Here is a 12,141-nt window from a genome sequence, read left to right on the forward strand (position 1 = left end):
CTTTGGCAGCAACTGCAATCATGTGGACGCTCAAACATGCGCAAGAATCAAATTGATTTCAACCTCTAAGTGCGTACTTAGCATCTTTATTTCCTTCAGACATCTCTTGTATCGATCCATTAAACCGTCCACTCTACTATCCTTTCAGTGTTTACCCATTCCACAGCGAAACACACACACACACACAAACACACACTACCATGGTCCCTGGTCCTGAAACAATCTTCATTCCAAACTCCAGAAAGTAGTACATGCCGAGTGCAATTACTTAAATGAATCAATAAATATGTATCTGTATTGTTATTGTTATTGCTGTTGTTGCCATGGCTGTCCTATTGTGTGTGGGGGCTTTTACTTGTACTTTACTTTACGGAGGTAGCTCAGTGGTAGAGCGAGTCGTCTTTCAACTATGTTAGTCTACATGCCTATGTGTCACGTTGTGCCACGTTGCTCCTGAAAAGCGATATATAATATATAGACCATTTACCGTTCAATCTCAATGTGACTTCCTAATGAACTACATACGGTGGCCGACAGGGGCAAACGCACTGCAACGACCCAAAACACATGCAGGAGCTGCATATTCACAAATGCTGTGGTTTCCCAAAACGCCAGAAAGTCCCAAAACACCAGTAAGTCCTAAAATGGCAGCAAAAAAAGGGACTTGCTGGCGTTTTGGGACTTACCAGCTCGTTTCTCCTCCTGCACGTGTTTTGGGTCATTTGCCCCTGTCGGCCACCATAACTAAAGGTTAAAGGAATACTTTGCATTTAGCTTTGCATTACTGGAATAGGGATAGTTTTTTTTGAAAAATTGTGCTTCCCAACCTCAGTTTCCCCTGAGTCAAGAAATATCGTCATTCTTTTTTTTGTTAACTGCAACGCTAATTCCGCACTTTTTAGACCCACTCGTATGTAAACAGTGTCCGCCATCTTTGCTAACAGTTATGCTAACAGGACCAAGTGTCACTGCTGGGCACCTAACAAAGAAAAGAATGAAGATATTTCTCAACTCAAAAATACTAGCCCTATTCCAGTAACACAAAGCTAAATGCAAATTGGTGAAGTATTCCTTTAATCGTGCGGCGTCTAACATGTAGGAGGGTTTATTGGTGGAAATGAAATATAGCTACTATAGACAAATAATGTTTGCATGAAAGTATCATAGCACATACATGTACTTTAGGCTTTTCAGAAGTCACCATCGTGTGTCACCATATTTCTGCTGCAGCTCAAACAGACAAACTGGCGATGCAAACTAATACAACACCATTTCCTGTATGTGGAGGCTGCCGTAGTTCCCTCCACTCGATGCCAAACATCACTGTCTTACCTGCTCGTGTCAGCAGAGGTGATGGCGATGAGTGGTGGGATGCGTAGTGGCAGTGTGGTGGGCCGTGGTGGAACCGTGACCGTGTCTGACTCCTGCTTCCGATCCAAGTAGTACTGCTCTGCCTGTCTGAAGGCCAGAGGGGGCAACTGGACTGTACGCGAAGACCGCCTCCGTACCAGGAAGGGCTCCATGCATATGGCCGGCTCCGGCTCTGGGGAGATGGATGAATCCTCCGACACCTGGAAAAGGAGGGATATTGAAGCGCAGGTGAATTCTGAATTCATGTCAAAGATTTAGAAGGAAATGCAAAAGGAGATGGGAGAAAATGAACAATGGTGAGAGGGAAAGCAGAAGTTCAAATTATGTTAAAAAACTGTCGTTACCAAAAAGCCAATTTACATCACTTCTGACTCTGTTTGCCTAATCTGTTGAATGTCAAAAGTGGGTCTTGTTGGCTGTGTCAGGCTGTATGAAACAAGCTGAATGTTGAAAGACACAGAAAAGCTTCTTAATGAGCCATAAGATGGTTTGTCCTCACACCTCATCATCAAAAAGTTATATTTCACTGTCATATCCTGTCATCACTAGTACAAAATGTATTTAGCATGGAAATTGCACTTGGTTAAAATTCAAGTCAGGATAAATAAATTCTGAAAAACATTAGTTTGTGTTATTCTCAATTGCGTCTCGACAACTTGACGCAACTTACTTAATGTGATACAAAAGTACCAAGTACCATTGTCTCAAAGCGTTTCATCAAGGTCACATTTATTGCAGGATAAAGCACTGGCAACTGTTTTTATGGTTGTGGTCAAAAATGGTGAGTCTCAGTACAGATATAAAAAACCTTATTTTTAGAAACCGAAATGCCTCCAACAGTGTGTGCGACTACGGCAATCTCATCAGATAAGTGACTCCCAAAGTATAGGCCAGGGCCCGCTGTGGCCTTAGAGGTATTGCAGGTGGGCCATAAGAGATCATTAAACCGGATATTCATTCACTGTTCAACACTTTATCCTCCACATGAGGGTCACAACGACCACTGGTGAGAATCTCAGCCGACACAGGACCCCGGACAGTGCCCAATTTACCTAATCCCCATGTTGCATGTTTTTGGACTGTGGGAGGAAACACACTCACACACACGGGGGGGGGGAACATGCAAACGGCATGCAGAAAGGCCTTCGTTCTAACCTTGCTGTGAAGGTCAACCGCGTGGCGTTAAATTCATTTAAAGAAGTAACAAACATCCAACACAATGAGAGAAGTCACACAAGTTGAATGTTACAAACTTTCAACCAAAAGTCGCCGACTTGAAAAAAAAAGAAAAAAGAAAGAGTCAGATCAAACTGAATATGACACAGGTCAAGAGAGGACACCAGACTCTAATGATGAGCATTTCAGCAGGAGGCAAGTACCATCTGAGAGCAATGTCCTTCTTAGATGAGACCAGTGTGAGGAGTGAAATTCATTCTATATGAGAGAGTTGACCCTGTGGAAACACATCAGGTGGTCGGTTGCTCCAGGAAAGCCGATGCTGCTGCAGTTAATGACAGAACAAAGTCGGGACTGCTCCACTTCAGCGTCTACCGCACAACTTTTTTAATGCTAGCATACATCAATATAACTTTTAACAATGACCAAACATATTTTTCTAATGCAAATGAATATTTTAGTGCGCAAATTGACATTTTCGCTTCTGCCTCCAGCGCAAGAACATTTCTTTCCTTAGATATTGAAGTCTCCGCGCTTTCTCTGTTACCCCAGGTAATCAGTTATTTGCATGTATTGAGTGGTTCCAGGATTATCTTCGATTCACGTCCCGCTCGAATACACAGGCACACACGTGTGTGTGTAGGGAGCCGGTGGGACGACGTGATGAATTGGGGCAGGTTCTGCGTCATTAATCATGCTGCAAACTACATGAATAACAATGCTCTCCTGTTAAGTAAGGTTCAACCAGTGACATCTACATTCCCCATAGCTCTTTACAGGTGACAACACTATAATATAGCCTCCAGTACAGTAAGTTCAAAATATCATTGTATAGCTGTATGCGCCGCGGTTTTTTTCCAATTGCTAACCCTGTCATTGAACAAACTGTGTCTGTGTGTGCAAGGAAAACTGTGCGGGTGTATTTTTTTGTACAGAATCAAATGTTTTTGTTCTCAAGAAAGGGTTTTTGACATGTTACCTTAGTTACAACATTTTAGCCTATTTTAGGTTTAGTCATTCTGCCAATCTGTCACTCATTGTGAGGTATAATCATGACATTTTAATGTGGAGACATAAGTTTAAGGCTCCGTGTAGTTGACATAAGAAGTAGTTATAAGGGGAGAGTTGATATCGAAGAAATCAAAGTCGCGCGTTTTGCCTCGGCTCTCGCTCTCCGTCGTGACTGCTCTGTTCCACCCTCCATCTCACAGCCAAAACATGTCAAGCGCCCAACAACCGCCCAGCCTCCCGCCCTTCCCTCCGCGCCTCCACCCCGCTCCACATCCATCAAGGTGCCAATCTTCATCCAGGAAGCCATGGAGCTTTTCATTCCTAAATAATTACCTGTATTAAACTCATTGCCGTAGATGATGTCTGACAGAGGGCAACGGAGGGAGCAGACGTGAATATAGACGCGATGCCACAGGGACAGGGGAAGAAAAATAATGGATGACACGTGACAGTGATTTCAGTCACAGCAAAGACTATGGATGTGAGGAAAGAGAGACTCGAGAGGATAGAAAGGTTACGACCAACCAGATGTGTGTGTGTGTGTGTGTGTGTGTGTCCACTGTAGATATTATACACTACATTTTCATGCTGTCGTGCCGTCTCTCCTAATGCCTGAAGTGGCTCTTTATGATAAGTGGGATCAGTGAAAGGTTAATTGGTCTGCAGTGACTCTTCCATGCTCTCTGTGTACTTCATGAGCGAATCCAGAGGTGGTCGGGTCCAACTGTTTGGGCCAAGGGTCACGTTTTATTAAATCAGCAGACAGCCTTCAGGTCAGCAGCTGACATGTTGTGAATAGAAAAAAACAAAAAACAGAAACACAGTCCCTTTGTTTTGTGTCATGATGGTGGAGATTGCACACACCTATAATGCAACTACCTAATCGGCCCATTACGTAGCTGGGAGACAAAGTTAGATGTGCCTCAGGGTGAATGTTACAGAGTGAGTTAGTGCACGGACAGAAAACAACACACGACTTTCATTTTTGTGAAATTGCCTCGGTGTGTAAAAGACAAGTTCATCCCCCCGTCTCTTTGCTGCGGCAAGATGGAGAGGTGCTTTCTCAAAAAAAGCAGTCCAGCTCAAGTCATCGAAAGCAAGGGTCGAACAGTGGAGTGTCTCCTCCTGACAACGCAACAGCAGAGCACCACGCTCACAACATGCAGCGGAAATATTAGAGCTGAAACAACTACTCTTAATCGATGACTAAACGAATGATAATAATAAGATTCCTGATTGTTTTAGCTTCTGAAATGTCAATATTTTCTGGTTTCTTTGCTCCTATATTATTGCTCATATAACAAAGGAATCCTTACAAACTGAATCATTTTTAGTTTGTGGACAAAACAAGACATTCGGGAACATCATCGTTCCCAGGTTTGACAAACACTGATCAACATTTTTCAGCATTTTCTGACATTTTACGGACCCAACGATAACTGGATTAATCGTGACAATAACTCACAGATGAATCGATGATGAAAATAATCGTGAGTTGCAGCTCTAGGAACCGGTCATTTGCCCTTGGAAAACAGAGATATAACAAATTTAACATGTAAGAATCTTTTCAAAAAAGGATATTCACGTTCTGCGCTTCTTAATTGTGCACCAGCAGTGCAGAGAGACAGGAAAAAAAACCCACAGAATGCAGATTTAAAGCGAGAAAACATCATAAAACAGTTGAAGTGAAGACTGGGCAGAGAGATTTCAGACCACCGCTGCACTCAAGCCGCACAGGTGCCACCGGCAAACCACAGACCGACACGACAGGAGGAAAAAAAAGGCGTCTTTATCGACGACAGATTATTATCTACAATTACTACTAAAAGCAGAGATATAGTGCGAGCGAGGAGTCCTTTTCCTGTGACAGCTCCCGACGGCTCTCAGAGTATTTCAGAGATTGCACATGTCCGTTTTTTTTCTGAAAAGAGGAATTACCACGTGAGCAAACGTGACTCGCTGAGAGTATGCAGAAGATCATCTCTGAATGCACAATGAGACAAACACTGAGGTCTGAAGACGGCCTTAGGGCATCAGAAGATCAGGTGTCACGTATACTTAATAATAAGGCAGGTGAGTGTATTTTAAGTTGTCATAACGATGAAAAAAAACACCCACCTCCCTTTGTATTGTATGTACGCAGCAGTTTGCAAGTCATTTTGGAAAACAGAGGGATGAAATAACATCTATAATGAGAGGATATGATATGAGAGACATCCACACAGTGGCAAATCCCAAAGACTTCAGTTAATAGAGCCATTAACACATTCACGAAAAACTGTAAAGGTCAGGAAAAAACACCTTCCAACAGTCTTTCTTGGGAGATTTCAAATTGTGCGGCGTAGGTAAAGCAACACTTCGGGTCTATAAATCAGCCTTGTGACACAGTAATAACCTCTATGTCGTCTAGTGAAGAAGTACTTCATTAACTTTGGAAAGATGTGCTTTCAGTGGACATTTAATGCGGTTTTGTGGCTGAGCGAGTCAAAACAAAAATCAATGCAAAATGGGTCCTCTCCGCTGACTTGAGCCCCTCGGCTTACATGTGTTTGCACAACCCTGAGAGGTGGAGGAGGTGGTGTAGAGAAAAGTTTGCTTCCACCGTCAGCTTTGATCCCGATCATGACAGCAGAACCGCACACGCTATAGCAACTGAAATATCTGCACCTTGCAGTCCTTGAAAAAGCACAGTTCACACGCGGCATTGATTTGTGCTTTTATTGTGATGGTAATTCAAATGCATGTGGATTGTTCTGCTGGGGGTTGCGGCTTTTTATGACGAGATACTCGGGATTAGATATGCTGGTGGTTCAGCACAGGCATTGATAGCGTGATTAAACTGATCCACCTTTCTAATGTTGTGTCGCTGCGACCCACTCTGCATCCCTCTTCACTGGGGATCGAACAGTATCCCCTCAGGGGATCAGTGATTAAAGGTATTTGGAAGTTACTCCCACTTTTGAACGCAAACAGGGATCCATATCCTTTTTTTCATGAGCTGAATTTTTCATTAGCTCCTTTTATTCTGTTGACCTTTGGAGAGATTAACTTGGCACCAAACATTAACTGGATGTTGTTTGGCCTTTAAATTATTTTGTTAAAGTTAAGTTCATAGTGGAAACTGCGTCTGGACCAGACCTAAGCCTGGTCAGTTGTTTGCTGCAGCCAGTACATTAGCATGCAGTGCACGTGTCGACACGTCTTTCTTTGTCTTTTCCTTATCGTGACACTATCTTGAGTGTCAGATCATTACCTGAGGCAATCTGATTCCATTAGACTCACGAGAAAATGAGTTGGTGTTTGATGCTGTATGATTATGTCACTGGAGGTCAAATGCTTTCAGTTTTTTTTTTTTCAACAGTCAACAGATTTACTTCTTTCTCTCCATAGTTGCTGGTTTGAATCGCGACAGATGGGGTAGTTCCCCTAAATCCCTAAATCAGGCGGCGCAAATCCAGCGTAGTCCTCCCTGTGCCGGTCCCAAGCCCGGATAAATGGGAGCGCTGCATCACAAAATCTCTGCCAAATCAAGTATGCAGATCACTGAGCAGGTGATCGGCTGTGTGCGACCTCCAGAGAGACGGAGAAGCCCTAAAAGAAAATGAATAATTCCCCCCGTAACAAATGATCCACAAAATTGCCCGACTTAAATAAATAAGTAAATAAATCAATGAATATGTAAATATGAAACAAGCTCTTGTGGTGTAGTGCTCCAATCTGCATTTTATGTCCGCACTGCAGTGCACGCAAGTCATTTAAAAGTAAATGTATGTAGGAGTTATAAATGAATTTCAACATTCATTGGTCATCAATAAGCTGTGGCAAATAAACACTTGCTTTAATGTGAGTACGTGAACGAAAAGTCTATTCAATAAAAACATTTAATAAGTGGCAAAATCAACCCGATCAATCAACTGAATCGGTCTACTTCTGTGTATGACATCATTTTCCAATCTGAGATTAAATCTATTCATTGACGATAACATGTTTAAAAAAGCACGCGTGTTGATCGTGGATCAGGATCAGGATCTAAATGCCACACCGTCACCACTCCACCGCGAGCTACCGAACAAAACAGCGACAATCATGAAATGTTCCGTGCCTCAGATTAAACCGAGGGAATGAGCCATCTTCACTTCATGCCAGGGGGCAACCAGCCCTTCATCATCAGAGCCATCATTCATCTCTGCGCTCTGAATTTAACAATTGAGTTTTATCAGAGAATAAATCTTAAATGAATTCAGGGTAAAGCCCAGGAGCGACAAGAAAAGAGAATGGGAAAGAAGTCAACACAGACAAAGAGAGGAGGGGAAGTGGGGCTATGAGAGAGGAGATGAAAAAGAAAGATTGCTATTGGAGGAGATGCAGTAAATCACCTGGTTGAAAAAACAATTTAGTCCTTTCATTTATCTGCCAGTACAGAAGCAGCTTTAGTCTTTCTGGAGGACGACATTATATTTGAAACAAACCAGAGAGAAACAGGTTTTATGTTTTTTTGTCTCCTATAACCCTCGTCTGCCTGAACATCGGTGGCTGTGTACTGAAGATCATGTTACCCAGCAGTCTGAAATTCAAATGATAGTCACAGGTTTTTCCTGGCAGATGCCGTCTCAGTAAAAGGGTTGCTGCAACAACCCAGCGTGGCAGGAGTTACTGGTATTTACAGCCAGCCTGTGTGGTTTTAACTGCCTGATCTGGTGGTTCACATATAGCCGTAAAACACAGTGTCCTGTGGGGTAATAAAAATTAACTCAGTTCATCTCCTATAAGGTACACAGTGCTCACAGCCTGATTTCACGTGCATCAGGAGGACGGCGTGCAGAAAAAGGAGGGTGTAGCGGACAGTGTCTGGGGAAAATATACTGAATCCACATCATAAATAATTCCACTGAGAAAGGTTGATACCAAGGTTCACGGTGTCTATACATACAGGGACTGTGGTTTGCATTGAAGACATACTGTACAATAGAATATTCAATATAAATAAAACGGTGGAGGACTGGAGTAGAATGAATATCAACTCACTGGGCTTGGAAAATGGCATTAACAACGAAACAACGACATGTCTGTGTTCAGTTTTTATTTTACAGCACCTTAGTGGTTTGATGTTATAGCTTCACAGTTAGCAGGGGAAAAAATTACAATGCTGTGGGATTATATTATATTGTAAACCATATATAAGACTGTCTAAATGATTTTTCCCTTTCTTTAACCCTTTAACACCGGGTGTATCGACAATGGCGTGTTTGCACAAGTGTACTTTGCATTGTCGCAATTACGTTTGTGCAATCGGACAAACTGCAACGGTTTCTGAAAGCCCACTTTTGCAGGAAGCCGGCAAATCAGCGTGTTTGAGGGAGCTGGAAAAATGCCCGTTTTTTTGCCCTGTTTTTGCACATTGTGACAAAGACTCAAATCTGCTCTTCATGTACAACGGCAGTGTTTTTCCTCTAAAATCAATTTCCATTATGTGTGCAGAACATTGTAAATAACTGCCAGACATTCAAAGTTATTCTGGAAAAAATGTCAAAAATCACTTATACGGAGGGCATTTTACTGGCACTTATGTGGTTTAATAAGCAGGACATTCTGCGGCTAAGGTGTTAAAGGTCTAGTTTCACCTTCAACCATCAGAAAACCTCAGTTGCATCACACATTCATGTATGAAATGTTGACTGTCCATGCATAAAATTGAATTTACACACAGCTCTGCAGGTTATTGAACATCTCCTTGCATCTGCTGCTGTAACTTGTTTTACATTCCTGGATGCATGAAGACATGAGATGTTTTCTCTTACATCTCCGTTCACATTTGCATGAGCCCTTGAGCGTTCACAACATCAACACACACACACAATCAAAATAATTCTGACTGATTGGAGTACACACCAGATAAAACACCTATGTTTCTAACAAGGTTGCTAAAGTGGCCAATTTCCCAGCACGACAGAAAGATGTTGGCAAGAAGCAAAACAAACACAGAGGGTGAGTACAACGACGCCACATCCTCTTTCCTCCCATTTATCTCAGCAGCAAGAGTGAGAAAAATGAGACGCGAGGAAAGACTGAAAAATAGCCGGACAGGTGATAAAGAAGTAACAACAGTTTACGGATGTGTCACAATGGAGGTGAAAGAAAGGAATCCATTTGTTTTAAAGAGCCCCTCCATCTATTCGCCCGAGGCAGGAGAAGAAACCACCGTGTTCCTTGGCTCCGGGGCAAAAATGCACAGGTCAGTGTCCAGTGAGGAATTTGAAATAAACACGGACAATGGAGCTGCAGAGCACGAGAGAGAGAGTTCAGCAACACATCCAGGGAAATGTGCTGAATAATCGTGAAAAAGTATTCACTCTCTCTCTATTCATGCAAAGTAATAATATTGAGACCAAAGATTTATTGGCCCATAATAAAAATAAAATAAAACGTAATATATTATTCATTTTCTCATTATCATCAGACAAGAACAATCTGGGTAAGATATCTACTTGCAATTTTTCTGATACATATTGCATAATTAATTATCGGATTTCCACAAGAACACGCTAATATCGGCCAATATGAATAACGACTACAACAAAACAATTTCTCCTCCAAAAAAACAGATGATTCTTTCTTCCAAACAAACTCCAAACTTAAAACTTCACAATCTTTTCAAATGTCCTGATGCTAAAGATAATGTGGCGCTGACTTTATTCTCATAATATTACGACATATTACAACTTGATTCTCATAATATTATGACTTTATTCTCATGTTACGACTTGATTCTCATAATATTACGACATATTACAACTTTTTTCTCATAATATTATGACTTTATTCTCATGTTACGACTTGATTCTCATAATATTACGACTTTATTCTCATATTACAACTTTTTCTCATAATATTACGACTTTATTCTCATATTACAACTTTTTCTCATAATATTACGACTTTATTCTCATGTTACAACTTGTTTCTCATAATATTACGACTTTATTCTAATATTGCAACTTTTTTCTCATAATATTACGACTTTAGTCTCATGTTACGACTTTATTCTCATAATATTACGACTTTATTCTCATGTTACGATTTTATTCTGATAATATTACGATTTTATTCTGATAATATTACGTAACTATTCTCATTAGATTACGATTTTATTCTCATAATATTACGTAATTATTCTCATTAGATTACGATTTTATTTTCATAAGATTACGACTATTCTCATAATACTACGACTTTACTCTCATTAGACTATTAAGACTATTTATTTTAACTTTTTTTCATAATATTAAGACTTTATTCTCATATTACAACTTTATTTATTAACTATATTATATTTAGTTGTGTTTCACATTTTGTTGTATCTTATTTAAGTGTTTTGTTAAGTGTTAAGTGTGTGCCTTTGTGTGCCACTGCAAAATTTCCTTATGTCCTCATAATGACGATACAATTTCTTGATTCTTGATATTCTCCAAAGATTATGACTTTATTCATAAAGGACATAAAGAAGATTTGGGGTCAAGTCTCTGTAATTTAAAGAGTGGAGCCCACTTGTGGTGTGTTTTATCCACTCACAGTCAAGCACCGTAGTAGTCAGGATTGTTTTAAAGTGAGAAAAAAGTGAGAAGGATGGCGTCAGTCATCCATAAACGTAAAGTGGAATTGAATGAATTTGACACTAACAGGATGCCAGATTCATCCCGCCATGAATCCTTCATGTCAACCTTCCCAGGCAGAGTTTACACACCTCTCTTCATGCATCAACTCCACCTGCACGCCGCCACACACCTCATGCAAGATTAATAACACTTTAAACACAGTCAACAGGCTGTGAAATTAGGATGACGAGCGAGTGGTAATTTCTAGAGGACACGAACAAACAAACAAATAAATAAATAAATAAATAAATAAATAAATATCAAGCTTGTCTACTTGTCTACCAACGTGACTGTCTCCGTGTGCAAACTTCCCGCAGACTAGAGACAAGACTGACACAATCTGACGAGAACACAGAGACCAGAGAGATAAAACTAGTTTGACCCAGTTTTGGCAGGTTTGCTAAAAAAAAAAACATAATTTCCCAGAGTGCCTGACTGTGTCCCAATTGCATGGAGGTCCCTGCTAATCTAATTACATGGTTCAAATATGCAGGAGATTGCTCCATGGCCTCAGAAATAAATAAAGAAAAGGTAGATAAACAGTAGCCCCCCCAAAAACAATTAATGTTGTTTGCACTTGGCCTGGCAAATCAGTGATAAGAAGACGGCCGTTATTGTGTCGGCTTTATCATGAGGTTGTTGCTCTTTGCTGTGTATGATGCAGTAAAATGAAAAAAAAAAACAAATAAAAAGAAATATTGCTTGGCAATATATTGTCATAGATAAGTGGCCTCTTAAATTGCTCTCTCAGATCCTGAAATGCCATCAATTCTTTCAAATCCTAACAAGTTTTCAGGACTTGAGTCGTGGCAATGGATCGTTTCATATAGAAACTGCACCTTGTGTTGTTCCGTTTGATAAGAAGTGTGAGAAAGAGAACGGATCACATAAGAGATCATTATGTGCTGTCCCACTGACTTAGTCCATTATC

The 12,141-nt window shown here is 40.8% G+C and overlaps 1 protein-coding gene across 1 annotated transcript in view; it reads right to left on the reverse strand.

Annotated features, from left to right (window-relative positions):
• Positions 1 to 1,328: 1,328 nt before the first annotated feature.
• Positions 1,329 to 12,141, reverse strand: part of LOC122769436 (cAMP-specific 3',5'-cyclic phosphodiesterase 4D) — a 36,377-nt gene continuing 25,564 nt past the window's right edge. The window contains exon 3 of the mRNA XM_044025956.1: positions 1,329 to 1,571. Coding sequence (XP_043881891.1) covers positions 1,329 to 1,571 — 243 coding nt within the window. The remainder of the gene's footprint in view (positions 1,572 to 12,141) is intronic.

This window comes from Solea senegalensis, linkage group LG5 (genome assembly GCF_019176455.1).
Source record: "Solea senegalensis isolate Sse05_10M linkage group LG5, IFAPA_SoseM_1, whole genome shotgun sequence".
Taxonomy (NCBI): Eukaryota; Metazoa; Chordata; class Actinopteri; order Pleuronectiformes; family Soleidae; genus Solea; species Solea senegalensis.